The 19085-nt window shown below is 28.5% G+C and overlaps 1 protein-coding gene across 1 annotated transcript; it reads right to left on the bottom strand.

Annotated features, from left to right (window-relative positions):
• Positions 1 to 2724: 2724 nt before the first annotated feature.
• Positions 2725 to 3496, bottom strand: BDCG_16713 (uncharacterized protein; the record flags this gene model as incomplete). The annotated part of the gene is made up of 3 exons (XM_045425908.1): positions 2725 to 3009; positions 3239 to 3284; positions 3402 to 3496. 3 exons carry the CDS (start codon positions 3494 to 3496, stop codon positions 2725 to 2727), a joined length of 426 nt encoding a protein of 141 aa, XP_045280373.1.
• Positions 3497 to 19085: the final 15589 nt, after the last annotated feature.

Here is a 19085-nt window from a genome sequence, read left to right as displayed (position 1 = left end):
CTCTGTCAATGAAATTGCCAGAATATCACACATCATCAGTGCAACAGTTGAATATGTACTCTCAACAATTTTTTATAACTCTAGAATTGATTTGACGCGTAAATTTGTTGGATTATCTTGAAGATAGCAGTCAAATTCAGTTTTATAAGCATGTAGTTTTGCCTGATTTTCAGTTGCAATCAATGTATGCAAGTCCTGTTTCAAAGTTAGTATTATAGTTCTATGTGATATGAAGTGTTATCAAAGATTGTTACTTACTAGGGAATTGTATTTCACTGTCTCCACATCTTGAACATCTGCTTATTCAAATCTCTGATAGTTGGCATTGTAGTAGTCTCAGGCTAATTTAACATATGAGTCTCGTTTCTCCTCTGTTCAATCTTGAGAAGTGTAGATGTTAACTCAACAGAAGGGATCTAGTAGAGCTGCTACAGCATAGTACTCTGCAAAAGATTGTTCTGTTTTGCTGTAGTAATATGCCAGTTTATCTCTTGCAGCAACAATAGCCTGTGCTATAGCATCATCTCAGACTGAATTTCTTTTTGAGTGATTCAACTGCTTCTCAAGATGAGTAAATAAACTGTTATACACTCACCAGGCTGACTGCAGTATTGGTGTACAAGTGATTGAGACTGTCTTTGTTATCTTATAAAACTGAAACAGTAAATCAATCACATATTTCAACTGAGTTCACTCCATATCAGAAAGTTTCAATATCTGAATCTTTTCCTGATCAGAGTGTTGCACTCAATGATCAATCATCTGACACAATTGAAGAGCCTGAACAGTCATCTCATATGTTGAACTTCACCATGTTCTAACATCCTGTATCATATTCAGTGGTGTGACTGATTTGTTTGTTTGTTGAATATCATGGAATTGTTGTTGTTATTTAGAAGAGGTACAAATCACATTAGCAATGTTTTGAATCTATGATATTTAAATTATTAGTCAATCTATTCAAAATTAACAGTAGCATTACCAAAAAGCATTATCAAAAAGCAATATCAAAAAGTGTTATCAAAAAACATTACCTTTTGCAAAGTGAATGCAAAAGTTACTTGAGTAATCACTTTCATCTCATTCTCATCCCAAGAACCAGCCATCTCATTATTCTTTGTCTCAATGTTAAGATTCTTTACCAGTGTTTGCATCACAAGTTGAACCACATGAGCAATGCAGGAGATATGACCTTGTTTATCATTTCAGAAATGCAAAGCCAATTTTTACTCCAAGCTCTTCATCATAGTGTAGTTATTCGCAGCATTGTCAGTTGTAATTGTAAGAAGACTGAGACTAATATCTCAATAGTCATTTTTAATCACAGTCATTAATATCTCTGTCATATAATCCTCAGTATGACTACTGATCAATGATTCAAATTCAATTAATGTCTCTTGATAAGTCCAGTTCTCATCAATATAATAACATGTAACTCTCATAAATGCAAGATTGTTTGTACTAGTTCATGCATTCACTGTGAGAGACACTCTTCAATGATTCTTCAACTCTGATTCTAGATGTTGCATATTGACTTTGTAGTGTGTCTCAAGGTTGGACTGAAGACAGGATCAATGTGGAATATGAAGATTTGAATTAAGCATTTGAAGAAGTGTTCAGAATTCAGAGTTTTCAATTGATTGAAGAGAAAGATTCAGAGATATACACATGCAAAGTAATTGTTCATGAAAGTTATCAGGTGAGAGTTGTGGAATCAGAGTACTGATATGAGGTTGTTTTCACATAATTTCCTTCAAATTAGAAAGTTAGCATTATCAAAAATCATTACCTGGTAGAGCAACTTACCAGCTCAGTAGTAATTTTCTGATTATTTTTCTTTTATTGTCTGCATTCTGATGACTTCAGATGTCGGGAAATTTCTCCAGAGCTATGATCAGTTTATAATGAATGTTTCTGAATGAAGTTGCAGTGATTGTAGCAGAGAGATGACTCTTCAGTAATCTGTAATGCAACCTGTTGATAATTATTCCATAGTTCATCTCAATGTTTGTGTTGAGTTTTTCATAAATTTTGTGACCTGGAATCAGATGTGAAGAATGAAGTGATCATTCATCATGATTGAAAGAGAGCATTCTGTGTTGAATTGTAAATAACATAGACTTTGTGATTCACAGTGATTTCTTGAAGAGTTTGTGAATCTTCAATAGAAGTAAAAGAAGTGAAAGAAGTGGATTCAGAAGACATGATAATAATTTGAGAAAGATGATAATTTATTTTCAATAACTGATCACTGATGTGTGTAAGAAGAATTAATATAAGAGAAAATAATCTTGTTTCTTAGCTTAGTTATAATTTTAGTACTAACTCAGATTGAATATCATTGATGTATAAAAGTAAATAAACAATCTTGATTAATCTCTGTCATATTTCTTGAAATATATTAATATTGTGAAAGAGAGTGTTACTAAATTATGTTATTAGATGATATCATTAAAAATATATTAATATTGTGAATATCAATGTTGAAAAAATGTTGATACTTATACATTATAGTGATTTGTGAATCATGATAGTTAAATATATATATATATATATATATTGTTCCTGACTTGATTACAACTTGTACAATAATTTTTAAAAACTTAAAATTAATTTCAATTATTAATAATTATGAACTTACAACTAACTAATATAAAAAGAAAAAAACTTTTTCTACTCATCATCTTTCTTCTCTTTCTCATTCTTCTTATCATTCTCTATAATTCACTTCTCATTCTTCTTCTCCTTCTTCTTCTCCTCATCTGAGGTGATAATCATCTCAAAATCTCTCTTCACTGCCTTCTCAGGGAAGGTTTTCTGCTGCTCTCTCTCAGCCAGGTCAACCTGCACCTCAAAATCCTGCATTTCCTGGTCTGCTGCCTCAGGTTCCACCCCAGCAGCAAGCAGATTGACATGCTCAGAGAGCAGGGCTGTCTTCTCAATGTCCTGAATCATGAAGCACATTTGAGACCTGAACAAGGCCTCAATTCCCTTCTTCTCTGTCAGCTTCTGCTAATCAATTAGAGAACAGAAGTGTTATCAAAAATTGTTATCTCTCAATAAATAAAAAACTTATCAGTTTTGACTTCTTTGTCTTCTGCTTTAACATCTTCTCAATCTTCTTCTATCACTGCTTATTTACAGCAACACTCTTCTTCTCTCTCTCTCTCTTCATCTTGGCCTTAAATCATTCTTGAGACTTCTCCTGATCTCACTGCTGCTGCATAAGGCTCTTCACTGTCTTCTTCTTCAATCTCTCACAGGTGGTGTCATCTGCATTATTCCTATACTTAGTTCAGTCTAAATCTATCAGAAGTATTACTTAAAATTGTTATCATTCTGCTCTCTTACAGAGTCTCTTCAAGGCATCATAATGTGTCTTGTGATCTGTCTCTTCTCACTTGAATGTCTTCTTCTTCTCTTTCTTCAATCTGTGATGACGCTCACGCGCCTTGGTGGTCTGCAGAACTGCAGAATATTTGAAGAGAGATGACATGATTGGTTTCAGTGAGTGTTGAAGAGAGGTGAAGGCAGAAGAGGTGACCAGAAATGATATGATGATGATGATGATGATGATGATGATGATGATGATGATGATGATGATAATAATGATGATGATAGTGATGATGATGATGATGATAATGATGATAATAATGATGATGATGATGATAATGATGAAAGAGAGAGTGCATTGAAATATATTACTGACTTATCAAATATAAAGAGACTTAAAGAAAATATTAACAGCTTTCAGTAATGTACAGAAACAGCTACAGTGTTGTATAGCAATATCATCTTCATTCAATACATGCACTGTTGATATTCTTTGTATACAGTTATCATATAATCTGTATCAGAGATACATGCAGAAAACAGATCTTTGTTGCTAGAATAAATGATTGCAGCAATTCTCTGTTTTCATATTATAAAGATAAGTTATTCTCATTTCTTTCTTCTCTCTTTTCTCTTATTCAATCAATCACTAATTTCAAGCTGATATGAAAACTATTAAAACACTCTCAGAAACTCTTAAATTGAAGAGTATAGACTAATCAAATTTCAAATGCAGAAGAAACCAAATTATCTTCTATCTTCTACAGATTCAATTACTCATTCTCCCTCAAATAAAACAGCAGTTGTGTCCCCTCCTCCCCCTCAATCAAATAAAACATGGCCTGTGAAAAGCGAGTACCACGCCAGGCCATAATGACCAACACAGCCCCAGCACACAGGGCTGCATATGCGCAGCACATGCTGGACTGAGAGGCTGTGTGGGTTGCAAACCAGTGGCAGCATCCCAGGAAGAGCTGTGCAGTGTGGGAAAGCCGCAATTCTCAGCTACATGTGCAGAGAGTGGATCACCGCAGTAAGTGCATGTGCATTGAAGTAATGCTTTTTGATAATACTCAGTCTCTGATATGATGAAAATAGAGTCTCTTCATGAGATCTGTTTCTATCAGAAGTCTGAGAATCTTATATTTCTCAAGATCATCTTTGTATGCCTTGTCTGTGAAATTGATGAGAGGAATCATTGATTCCAGCATTCTGTCCTTGATGTCATTCAAGTGACAGTAGAGTCCACCCTGGTCACACTTTTTAAGTGTATGTTTTCTAATTATTCATATTTATATAGATATATACTGATTATTTGTTAGATGATGTTAAGACAATGACTCATCACAGCTGTGTTACCCTCACTGTGAGAAATACATGATTGATAATAAACATTGTGAAGACTTTGAAGAGTGAGTATTTTAGAGATGCTGTGGCCCTGTGACCTTGATTTTTTTTTGTTTTTATTTTTTGTTTTTTTCTTTTTCTTTTCTTTTTTTTTTTTTAATTTTCTTTCTCTTTCTGTCTCTTTTTTTCTTTCTCTTCTTTTTTTCTTTCTCTTTTTTTGTTTTTTTTTTTTTTTATTTTGATTTTTTCTTGTTATTTTGTTTTTTGTTTTTTTGTTATTTTTTGTATTGTACATTTTTTTTTTTAATTAAAATGATATTGATTATAATCTGTGTTCAGAAAAGTAACAATATTTGATAACACTCTCTATTGAATTTTCAACAAATGAGCACTATGTTATGATATTATGTAAGTGAGAAATGATTTCATGGTCTCATTTAATGCTATTTTCAATAATGAGATCAGAATGAAAATGTGACTAAGAATTCAAACATATTCTTTATCTGAGACTAGATTTTTATTTGAAAAGTGAATCTGGAACCTTTAATATTTGAAATAACAGGATTTGGGATCAATGTGATGAACACAAACCATGACCAGAAGTAATGCTTTTAGGCAACATGACAACTGTAAAGTTTGATCCTGGTCTCAGACACAGTCACATGGTCAGTCTACATGTGACTGTGTCTGAGACCAGGACCAGATTTTTTGATAGTCTCATTACCAATTCGACTGATCCCATTACACAGTTTTAACATTAGATAGTAGTCTCATACTGTCCCAGTGAAACTTACTGTCTACTCTTGTCACATTTTTCAAATGAGACTATGATTTCCACTTCTCAATTTAAATTATTTTTATTGCTTTAAATGACTTTAAATCTCATTTGAGTGTTATCAAAAAGTGTTACTTTTTAAAAAATTAAAAATAGTCTAAAAAAAACCTTAAAATGTCTAAAAATAGTAACTTTATGCCAAGAATGAGACTAAATGGGACCAAATGGGACCACTTTCTCATTTTTTTCAAGTCATGGTCTCATTTTAAAATCTGATATATAGTCACTTTGCATGTTTTTTTGATAGCCAGTCTCAGCAGGATTCACGCCAAGAAATGTATGGGACCAGATCAAATGGGACCAAATGTGAAATTCATGGTCCCGGCGGCCAGTCTAGTCACATCACAGTCAGAGAGAATAGAAGATTATTGAAAGAAGTTCATATAATACAAGATTACTAACCTGAAGAGATATAATACATGAAGTTTGATCTCTAGATCTGATATCTCAAGAGATGAACTGATTACTTCAGGCTGTTGAGTGTTTCTTGAAAAAGATAGACTTATAGATCTGAATATCAATTCTGATGATATTCTTAGAAAATCATATTAAGTGATTTATAATAACTGACTTAAGAAGAATTCTAGAGAAGAGATCTACACTTCTATCATCACTGATACTGCTAATCATATTCTTTTTATAATAGCAGCACTATACAGTTGAACACTCTGTTAAGTGAATATAGTGATAATATATCTTTATAAACATCTCACTAAGAAGATCTATATAAGGTAACTCACTGAATTTGAGACAGATTCACTGAAAACACTTATCTGTATGATTGAGAATAGTTTATACAGTCTGAACTCTGTGATGAAGATCTGATATAATTACTTAATAGCTCTGTTGAGTGATCTTGAATTTATAGTTAGTACTCATAATTCAGCACTCTGATATTATACATTCAGATATCATCTCTATATAACAATCTATATTGATAATCTCAATATCATATTCAAAGCTTCTGAGAATGCTGATTAGCTAGTAAGTATGCTCAGTGAGAAATTGAAAGTCAAGAATCTACATCAGCTAATTAAGTATTTAAGTATGAAGATTAATTGTTCAGATAAGAGAATTGATTTGATACATTATTAATATATTAAATATCTTGTTGAAGATTTCTATCTTGATAATACAGCTGTTGTCAGAATATTAATAAAGAATGAATTTCATATTAATGATTTCTCTATATCTGAGAAAGAGACTGATTTCACAATTCAGCAATATTAATATAATGTGAATTGTTTACAATATCTTGCAGTTAAAACATATTCTGATATTACTCATACTGTCTCACTACTCACTTAACAGAATATTGATTCAACATCTTAATATTGAAAGACTCTATTACATGTTATATATTATTTGAAAGAGATCATGAATCTGAGTATTTTCTATGAATACAGTCTGTATAAGAGGTCTGTTTCTATCAATCTTTTCATTTCTATCAATCTTTTCATTTCTATCAATCTTTTCATTTCTACTGATCTTTTCATTATCTCTGATTTCTCTGATGATTTCTATCTACTCTTCAGCTACTCGGATTCTGATTGAGCTGATCTCTTGAATGATGATAGAAAATTAATATTCAGATATGTTTTTAAGCTTGCAGATGACCTGATTTCATGATATTCAGTGAAGCAATCTTATGTATCTCTAAGTTTCAATGAGACTGAATATGTGGCTCTTAGTAAGACAGTCTGTGAGATAACATAAATCTGAAATCTCATGATTGAGCTTGGCTTCATCACTACATCTCTGATACAGATTCTCACTGATAATAAGAGTACTATAGATCTCATAAAGATGGCAGTTATTACAGTCTGAAGTAAATATATTAACACATGTTTTCATTTTTCATGTTGACAGTTGAATCAGAGAGTCATTGATTTAGAATACATTTCTATCACTCAGATAATAGTAGATGAACTCACTAAATCTCTAGACACTGTGATATTGATACAATTCATGATTTTACTAGGTCTTACAGATATAAAAGTTGAAAATGTTTAATTTTACATTTGTATTTAGTTTTGACAGACTATCTTGATAATTTGAGTGTTTTTATATGTGATTCTTATTATCTTGAGAGAGAGTGTTGACTCTTACAGCTGTTACAGTTAGTAATTTCACTAGATTATATAACTCATTATTATATTATATTTCTATAGATAGATCTATCAATACAATCTTCAACTATTCTACATCACTTGATCTTGTTATATAAGCTGATCTTGTAAATATGACTCATGTCACTATCTGACCTCACTCAATACATCTTTTCTTGTAATTTGAAACCACTCTTTCTTTTTTAATTATTTACCATCAATTCTACAATCAATTTAAAATCAATTTAAAATCAATTTAATACTGAAATTATTCTTGAATTTAATAATAAAGTAAGTATTTATATAATTTACACTGAATTGATTATCAACTGATTTTCAATCAATTGTTAATTACTTAAATATACAGATTGAATTTATTTTATTACTATAATTAATTAACAATTAATTCAGAATTAATTTAAAATCAATTTAAAATCAATTTAATACTGAAATTATTCTTGAATTTAATAATAAAGTAAGTATTTATATAATTTATACTGAATTGATTATCAACTGATTTTCAATCAATTATTAATTACTTAAATATATAGATTAAATCTATTTTTATTACTATAATCAATTCAGAATCAATTCAGAATCAATTTAAAATCAATTTAAAATTAATTATTAAATATTTTTATCTTAATATATTTTAAAATTCTGTAAAATATCTCTTTATATTCTATATAAATTTATCTATTTATTTAATTGATTATGAATTAGCTATACATGCTTTGATTGATTAATAAGCTGAATGAATGAGACTATAAGTGAATTGAAAGATTGAAAGTTAATTATCAACTGATTATTACTGTATTGTATAAGATCAGAGTTATAATTATATAACAAGGTCAAGTAATGCACTTAATAAGATTAAGATGTATACAGAAAACTTAACCTTGCTAAGTATGTCACTTAATCTTATTACATAATCATGACTCTGATCTTGTAGACTACTGAGGTAAAAGAGCTTGATCATTATCAGTGCACTGCTGATAAAAGAGTTAATCAATCACAGAACTCTCAACACCTCTTCTCAGATCAGCTATTACAGAGTACAGTACTTTCTCTCAGTGACTCTCTTCAGTGATCTTCTCACAATGACTTCTTTTTAATAATGAACTTAGTCAGTTCTAGAGCTCACAGAACTTCTAGAGCACACTTCTGAGATATCTCTTAACACTGTTAAAATGTTTAAGAGTATTTGTTAGAAATTTTTAAGTTTATTCTGAAATTGAATTTATGCATGTTGATCACAGTGAGACTCATGCTCAACAGTCTCATAATCTGTAGACTACTGAGGTAAAAGAGCTCAATTATCACCAGCGCCTGCTGATAGAAGAGTCAATTAACCGCGGGACTCTCAACAGACCTCACACAATACAGTAATAATCAGTTGATAATTAACTTTCAATCTTTCAATTTACTTAATCTTTCAATTCACTTATTCTTATTCACTCAATCAATCAAAGTATTAACTGATTCATAATTAATTAAATGAATAGACAAATTCATATAGAATATAAAGAGATATTTTACAGAATTTTAAAATATATTAAGATAAAAATATTTAATAATTAATTTTAAATTAATTTTAAATTGATTCTGAATTAATTGTTAATTAATTATAATAATAAAAATAAATTCAATTTATATATTTAAGTAATTAACAATTGATTGAAAATTAATTGATAATCAATTCAGTGTAAATTATATAAATACTTACTTTATTATTAAATTCAAGAATAATTTCAGTATTAAATTAATTTTAAATTAATTTTAAATTGATTCTGAATTAATTGTTAATTGATTATAATAATAAAAATAAATTCAATTTATATATTTAAGTAATTAACAATTGATTGAAAATTAATTGATAATCAATTCAGTGTAAATTATATAAATACTTACTTTATTATTAAATTCAAGAATAATTTCAGTATTAAATTAATTTTAAATTAATTTTAAATTGATTCTGAATCAATTATTAATTAATTATAGTAATAAAATAAATTCAATCTATATATTTAAGTAATTAACAATTGATTGAAAATCAATTGATAATCAATTCAGTGTAAATTATATAAATACTTACTTTATTATTAAATTCAAGAATAATTTCAGTATTAAATTAATTTTAAATTAATTTTAAATTGATTCTGAATCAATTATTAATTAATTATAGTAATAAAATAAATTCAATCTATATATTTAAGTAATTAACAATTGATTGAAAATCAATTGATAATCAATTCAGTGTAAATTATATAAATACTTACTTTATTATTAAATTCAAGAATAATTTCAGTATTAAATTAATTTTAAATTAATTTTGAATTGATTGTAGAATTGATGATAAATAATTAAGTGATTTCAAATTATAAGAAAAGATGTATTTTGTAAGATCAGATAGTGACACGGGTTACATTTGAGAGATTAACTTACATAACAAGGTCAAGTAATACACTTAGCAAGGTTAAGTTTTCTACTTTCTGAAGGTCAAGTTTTCTATATATACTCTGCTAAGTGCATCACTTGACCTTGTTATATAATCATAATCTTGAAGAATAACATTGTTATATTATAATCTAACTACGCGAGTTACACTAAATAGATTGAAGTAGCACGTGACTAGAGTAAATGTAGTAATTATTGTAGAATAGTTGAAGATTGTGTATTAATAAATCTATCTACAAGAACATAATATAGTGATGAGTCACATAATCTAGTGAAATTACTAACTGTAACAGCTGTAAGAGTCAACACTCTCTCTCAAGATAACAAGAATTACATATAAAAACACTCAAATCATTAAGATAGTCTGTCAAAATCAAATACAAATGTAAAATTAAACATTTTCAACTTTTATATCTGTAAGATTTAGTAAAATCATGAATCATACAAATATCACAGTCTTTAGAGATTTAGTGAGTTTATTCATCATTATCTGAGTGATGAGAATATATTCTAAATCAATGATCTTTTGATTCAACTATTAATATGAAAAATGAAAATATATATTAATATGCTTACTTCAGACTGTAATGACTGTCATCTTTGTAAGATCTATGATACTCTTATTATCAGCAAGAATCTGTATCAGAGATGTAGTAATGAAGTCAAGCTCAATCATGAGATTTCAGATTCATGTTGTCTCACAGATCATCTTACTAAGAGTTATATATTCAGTCTCATTGAAACTTAGAGATATACAAGATTGCTTTACTGAATGTCATGAAATCAGACTATCTGTAAGCTTAAAAATATAGCTGAATATTGATTTTCTATCATCATTCAAGAGATCAGCTCAATCAGAATCCGAGTAGTTAAAGAGTAGGTAGAAATTATCAGAGAAATCAGAGATAATGAAAAGATTGATAGAAACAGAAAGATCAGTAGAAGTAGAAAAAACAGACCTCTCATACAGATTATGTCTGTAGAAAATGCCCAGATTTATAATCTCTTTTAAATAATGTATAATGTGTAATAGAGTCTTTTAATATTGAGATATTGAATCAATGTTCTGTTGAGTGAGTAGTAAGACAGTGTGAGTGATATCAGAATGTATTTTAACTTCAAGATATTGCAAGTAACTCACATCATATTGATATTACTGAATTATGAAATCAGTCTCTTTCTCAGATATAGAGAAATCATTAATACAGAATTCATTCTTTATTAATATTTTAACAACAGCTGTATTATCAAGATAGAAATCTTTAATAAGATATTTAATATATTGACAATGTGTTAAATCAATTCTCTTATCTGAATAATTAATCTTCATACTCAAATACTTGATTGACTGATATAGATTCTTGACTTTCAATTTCTCACTGAGTATACTCACTAGTCAATCAGCATTCTCAGAAGCTTCAGATATGATGTTAAGATTGTCAATATAGATTATTATATAAAGATGATATCTGAATGTATGATATCAGAGTACTGAATCATGAGTACTGACTGTAAATTCAAGATCACTTAACAGAGCTATTAAGTAATTATATCAAATCTTCACTGCAGAGTTCAGACTGTATAGACTACTCTCAACTGCACAGACAAGTGTTTTCAGTGAACCTGTCTCAAATCTGATAAGTTATCTCATATAGATCTTCTTAGTGAGATGCTTATACAGATATATCATCACTATATTCACTTAATAAAGTGTTCAACTGTGTAGTACTGCTATTATAAAAAGAATATAATTAATAGTATCAGTGATGACAGAAGCATAGATCTCTTCTCTAGAACTCTTCTTAAGTCAGTTATTATAAATCACTCAACACAATTTTCTAAGAATATTATCAGAATCAGTATTCAGATTCACAGATCTATCTTTCTTAAGAAATATCTAACAGTCTGAAGTAATCAGTTCATCTCTCAGAATATCAGATCTAGAGATTAAATTTCATGTATTATGTCTCTTCAGATCAGTAATCTTGCATTGTATGAACTTTTTTCAATAATCTTCTATTCTTTCTGACTGTGATGTGACATTCTTGTAGAACTTTGAAAGATTACCTGTAACAGAGCTTGAAGTGTAAGTAGTCAGTGATTTCATGAGCTATAATCATGTGAAATTCAGATCATTAATATCAGAAGCATCTTCATCATCAATCAGATGAATATCAGGTTTCAGTTCACTGATATTATTAATAAGTATCACAGATGTGATAATCAGTTCTGATTTTTTAATAATTGAGAATCTCACATCACTACTAACAATAATCTTATCAGATTTAGAATGGCATAGATAATATATCAATGTGTCACTGAATTCAATGATATAATAGAAATCAGCATGTGAAGAGAGCTTATTCACAGATCTCTGAAATTCATGTAAGTGAATAAAAACCTCTGCACTTAATCAGTGAAAATGCCTTACATTCAGTGAGATATTTGTAAGTACATATTAAGAAATCTTATATGAACTTAGAACTACAGAAGTCTCTGCAGTAGAGAATCAAAATTTTGAGTTATAAAGAACTGTAGATATAAAAGTATTATTAATTATTATAATCACTGTCTTTAGAACATCTGTTCAGAACTTCTTAGAGAGATTACTCTTCAAAAGAGCAGCTCTAATCCATCTTATAATAGTGCAGATCTCATGTTCAGAAACATTATTCTGATGTAATGAATGTAATACTGTTGATTTTCATTTGATATTATATGAATTCATAATTGTGTGTATACATGTGAATCAGAAAATATCATCAATATCAGTCTGTAGAAAAGCAGGAGCTGTATATCTGAGATTACTCATGAATCTGAGTTATAACTCAAAGTATTGAACAGCCTCATTCTTGAACTTTAAAAAATATACTCAACAGTAGTGAGTTGTATCATAGATAATAAGTATTCAGTATTTAATTCTCTTATGAGACTCTAAGAGATAATCAGAGAGGTCTTTCAATGTATATTCATCATTTACAAGATTAATATAAATCTTCTCAATGAGTTGAATAGATCTAGATATCAGTGTTTTTGAATAATCTTGTATCATATCTGTCTTGACACATTTCTTATAAAAGAACTTAGTCTTAGAATCTTTAATTATGACTTCAGTATGAGAATTCTTGATTATAGCAATTATAGCATCAGTGTGAATGTGACTAAGATCACAGTATCAATTCAAAAGAGTCTTTGATATCTTTGATGTCTGTGTTTTTATATCTGCAGAATTGATGTTATTAACAGTAGTGACAGCAGTCACAGAAAGATTAACTTTTCAGTTAAAATTATACTTATAAAGTATTATTACAATATACTTGACTACTCTGTTCAGATGATTGAGATTCTCATTGAACTCTTACTCATTAATCTTATATATGTTATTCTAAGTGATCTGAACTGTATGAAAAATAACATTATTCAGAACTCTGCAAATGAAAAATAAGAGAATAGTGAAAGACAATGTAAATTGAAATCCCTGATCTTTAAGCTTTGTAAATAAGAGCAGATTAACTGTAATATTAGAAATATAGTGAATATTCTGCAAGTTAATATCATCACTCTTAATCTTCAAGATAATAGTCTCAATCTTCTTGACAAACTCAGTTCTCTCAGTCACAGAATTGACAGAAATATTATTATTAAAAGATTTAATATTTGAAAAAGAATAAAGCTCATCTTTTATATTCAGACTTATATATGTGTTCAAATATCAAGATCTAGAGAATGATTTTTCAGTGACTGTGAAAGAGAAATAGAACTCAATCTTTATAATTACTGTATTTACTACTAATTGAGAACTTATCAAGTCATTCTTCTTCTCTTTCTTCTTATCATTCTTCTTGTCATTCTTCTTTTTCTTTTTATCAGAGTGTAAGATAAAACATCTATTAACAGTATATTTATATCTTCTACAGTGAGTGTACTTTTATACAGATGTGCTTTTATTCTCATCTTTATTCTTATTTTTATTCTTTTTCACAGTCACAGAATCAGTCTGAGACTGCTTTTTTCACTTAATGATAATCTTCTTAAATATACAATTGATTAGTTACTTCATTAAATTATTAATATCAATGTTGATAATGAGTCTCTGATCAGTGAAGAAAAACTCATTCAAATGTATCTTGATAAATAATCTTTGATAATCTTGTAGATTGTTGAGAAAAAAATTATAGTATATATTCTCAGTGCTCTGACAGAGCTTCTTATGACAGATAATAAGATAGTGAAAATATCTCTGAAAAGTAAGATAATTATTCTTCTTGACTTGTAATTTTATCAATTTCTTGAAGATATTAACTTATTTTTCTATCAGTGATATTGTATATTCAATATTAATCTTATCTCACAGAGCTGTAGTATTGTCAGCTTTCAAGATTTTAATAGTGATTCAAACATTTTTAATAAGACTTAATAGCATACATCTATATAGAGACTTAGAATAAATTCTTCACTTCTCAGGGTTGATATAATATGTAAAAGAGAATTCTCATTAAGTTCTCAATAGAATGTCAGTTCTATCAATAACTTTCATATCAGTTAATATATCAATATATCAGACTTTATAATTAGAGTTATTAAATATAGTCACTGATTTAATATCTAGTGTATATTTGACTTTCTTCTGATATTTCTGTAACTTATCTCTTATAGTGTCTCTTTATACAGAGACAGATGTAGTGAGATATTAAGTGATTTCAGCTGCAGTTATTTAATTCTATAGTATTATCTGTATAAGATTTATAAGATTGTCTGCAGTATAATAGATAGATTGATTCAGATCATCATTAAAAGTCAGTATTTTAGAGATGAAAGATAATGAAGAATTTGAAGAATTGAAATGAACAGATTCTGTAAATGAATATTAACTCTACTTTTCTTTATTCTGAAGCTTCTCTGTTATCTCATCATCAAATTTCATACTCTGATAAAAACTGATCTCAGTCTCATTTTATAAGTTAGAAGTCTTCTCATAATAAGTAATTATTCTATTAATAAATTATCTAGTGAAGTATGTAATTCTGAGTCTTGAGCTGAACTCTGAAGTAACAGATGTATTACTTATATTAAGATAACTCTGCTTCTTCTAGATATATAAAAAAAAAGTGATATTCTTCACAATGAAGAATATACTTTCTTAAAAATATAAAGTATATAAATCTACTGACTGACAGATTCAGAGAAAATAAAATATCTCTATTAAAGAGTAAGAGTCTTTTTAAAAAAGATGAACTATTCATATCAAAAATATTGATGTAATATTTTAAAAAGAAAAATGTGTTATCTGAGCTATAATCTGTAGAATAGTTAAAGATTGTGTATTAATAGATCTATCTACAAGAATATAATATAGTGATGAGTCATGTGATCTAGTGAAATCGCTAACCGCAATGACTGTAAGAGCTAACAATTATCAACATCTCTTCTTACTATACTATGATCTATAATAAGCTCTCATCTGAGGCCTCTTGTGGTTCGGAAAAACGTACGACCGTCGGATAATAACGCGGCCGCTTCCGAACTACTAGCGTACGAGTGTAAAGAGGGGGTCATAGCGGCCACTAATTAATTTAGTGTATAATATTACAATATATAAGAAGCCAGCATATGCCTGTAATTGTATGCTAACTTAAGCAACCTTTGAATCACATCTGATAGTATGTCTAAAAACCAGTGAGAAGTGCAGACTTCTTCAGAGTGTGATAATTTCATCTATAAAGTGATTCATAGTTATCATATCAGTGTGATTCTAGAACATCTTAAAAGATAGTGTATAAAAAGCAGTGAGTGAAAGAGCATCTGATTAATACTACTTTACTTATTAAGAAAAAACTTCATACTCAGACAAATATTATATATATAAATAGATAAGATGTGAGAAAAGTGATAAGAGCAGTGAATCAGATTCAAAGAAGACTACTCTTCACTCAAAGAGATAAAAAAGAGAGTGATTATCACTGAAGTTATACAATGATAACAAAAATCATATAATAATATAGTAATATAATAATATAGTGATATAATGATATAGCAATATAATAATATAGTAATATAATAATACAGTGATATAATAATAGATATTATACAATTAATGAGAAATCACTGAAATAAATATCTTTTCTAGCTAATATAAATAACATTCTTCTCTGCTACCTGAACTGAAAGATATGCAGAATCTCTCAGAGAGTTTACTTAAAGTAGTAAGAAAAGCAGCTGAAACAGCTGAACTGAAATTGAAGCTCTGTATATATACAAGAATTCTAAATAAGATTAAGACCTTGTATATACAGTGACAGACTAAGACAGAAGTCAAATAATAATTAATATTTACTGTGAATTAAGTGTTCACTATAAAGAGCTTTGCTGATGCAATCATTATTATTAATAAGAATAGAGAAAATCAGATCTTAGATCTGCAGCAGAAGATTGAATATTTATACAGATAGATAACTACACTGAATCTGAAGATCTTATCATAATTATTTATAATCTCTTTAAAAGTATATACATCATCAGAGATCACTGCACAGAATGAGAATTCAAGTATAGAATATATCAAGTCAGAAGATCTGTCAGAGTTATTAAGCTTTAATAATAACTGAAAAAATGATGCTATAATCAGCTGACTAAGTCAGATGTAATCATATTATTGAATTAAATATGAACTCACAGATAGATAGTTAACAGAATTCTAATAAGTCTTAAGATCTGCTGTATTTCTACACAGAAAAGTGAAGTTATTATAAATAATTAATAAAAAGATGAATCTCACAGATCTGAAGTGATATTTATTCTTATAAATATGAAATGAGTTTTTCAAATAAATCTTATACAACTTTGAGAAAGTGAATATATAAGATAAGTATTATAAATACTTCACTGAGTGTAGATAAGTGAGTAATCTTATATCATACTTCACACACTTCAGCTTACACTATTTTATATTAAATGAAGAGCTTTTAACATCTTTCTATTTACAGATCTTCATTTATGATCTTACACCTGAGTTGAGAGTAGAATGAAAATGCTTAATCTTATAATCAGGTATAATGAAAGAAGTATATAACATTCTCATTGTACAGGAATAAGTAAGTCAATTGTAATAGAAAATACTACAATTGAGTATATCTCAGCAGGGAACAGATAATCAGACTTCTATAATACAAGTTATACACTCAGATACAATGAATCTAGATCTGAATATTATTGCTAAAGCACTGAATTCTCTGAAAAAGAGATTCTCTGAGTGAAAATCTTGATATCACAAGTATCAAGCTTGTTTCAACTGTGAATACTAAAATCATGATATAAAAGATTACACTCAGTGTGCACAGTTAAGAGAAGTAAGAGAGTTAAAAAACTAGCAGAATCAGTAAGCTCAGAGACACTCATTAATATTCTATAAAAAGTCTTTAAAGTGAAAGAGATATCTGTGTTAGATAATTCTCTGAATTCTGTGAATATAAAGAAGAAGCAGACTTCTGAATAAAGTGCAGATAAGAATAATGAAGTAAACACTCATCTCAATACCTTAAGATCTGAAATGTTAATATATAAGAAGTACTTAAATAATCATTAAGAGATAGCTGTAAAAGTGTTAACAGACACAGAAGCTTTTATATAATATATTAATAATTATATAATCTGAAGATTGAAAGAGATCTGCTGAGTGAAGAATCTCTGATGTATAAGATTATCTGATAACTGATATTTAATATTATCTGTAAGAGTAAGAGTTCTCTTGCACTTCAGAGAATGATCTTGCTATATTTAAGTATAAGAGCTGCAGAATGTGAAATACAATCTTATTCTCAGACTTAATTAGTTTCAAAGATTCAATTCACAGATTCAATGATGTACATATCATATACAGTTGACTGATAGAAAGAAAACAGTTCATATAATTCTATCAACTGATATGAGAAGAACATTTTACATCTCTGATATAGAAGAGTTAAATCTGCTTACACATTAATAAGTAAAGAGAATAATTTACAAGATCTTATCTAAAAGTATTCTGTATGTTATACAGAACTCAGAAGTGAAGAAAATCAAGATAAAAGATATACAGAAGAACAAGTGTATGAAGAAGCTTCTGAAGAAGTATAAAAAGATCTTCTAAACAGATCTTTCATCAGAATTACTGTCAGAACAAGAATTCATACATGAGATTAACATGAGAGACATAAAACCAGTCAATCAGAATGTGTACTCTCTGTCATAAACATATCTTAAAGAACAGAAGTGTCAGATCACAGATCTTCTAGAACATAATCTTATACAACTCTTATTAAGCACATGAGACTTTTCAGTTCTATTCATGAAAAAGACAGATGAGAAGTGATAGATGTGTATCAATTATTAAGCATTTAATAAGCTTATAATCAAGAATGAATATTCACTATCACAGATTCAATAACAGTTGAATACAGTTGAAAACATCTGATATCTATTGAAGATTGATCTTCTCTCAGAATACTGATAGATCTGTGTAGATAAACTGTCAGTTCTGTGAACTGTGTTTAATACATAATAAAGAAAGTTTGAATTTCTAATAATATTATTCAGTCTGATAAATACACTCATTATCTTTCAAACAATGATGAATATAATTCTTTATAAACAGAATGAAATCTCATATCTTATATATCTTGATAATATTCTAGTCTTTTCAAACTTATACAATGAATATCTGAAGCATCTTGATGAAGTGCTTATAACTCTGACAGAGTATAAGCTCTACATCAAATCAATCAAGTATGTGTTTGAAATAGAAGAGTTGAAGTTCATAGAATATGTAGTGAGTAATGACTGTATACATCTCATCTTGAAGAAATTGAATATCATAGTAAATTGACTGTGACTGAGAAATATACATTATATATAATAGTTTCTTGAGTTGATCTCATATTACTGCAGATTTATCAAGAATTTCACATGAATATCTGCATCACTCTCAGATCTCTTAAGAGAAACAGATGTAAATCTGTGAAAGAAGAAGT

This window comes from Blastomyces dermatitidis (assembly GCF_000003525.1).
Source record: "Blastomyces dermatitidis ER-3 genomic scaffold supercont1.3, whole genome shotgun sequence".
Classification (NCBI taxonomy): domain Eukaryota; kingdom Fungi; phylum Ascomycota; class Eurotiomycetes; order Onygenales; family Ajellomycetaceae; genus Blastomyces; species Blastomyces dermatitidis.
Note: the sequence above shows the minus strand (reverse complement) of the source record. Positions and strands in the feature narration are given on the sequence as shown.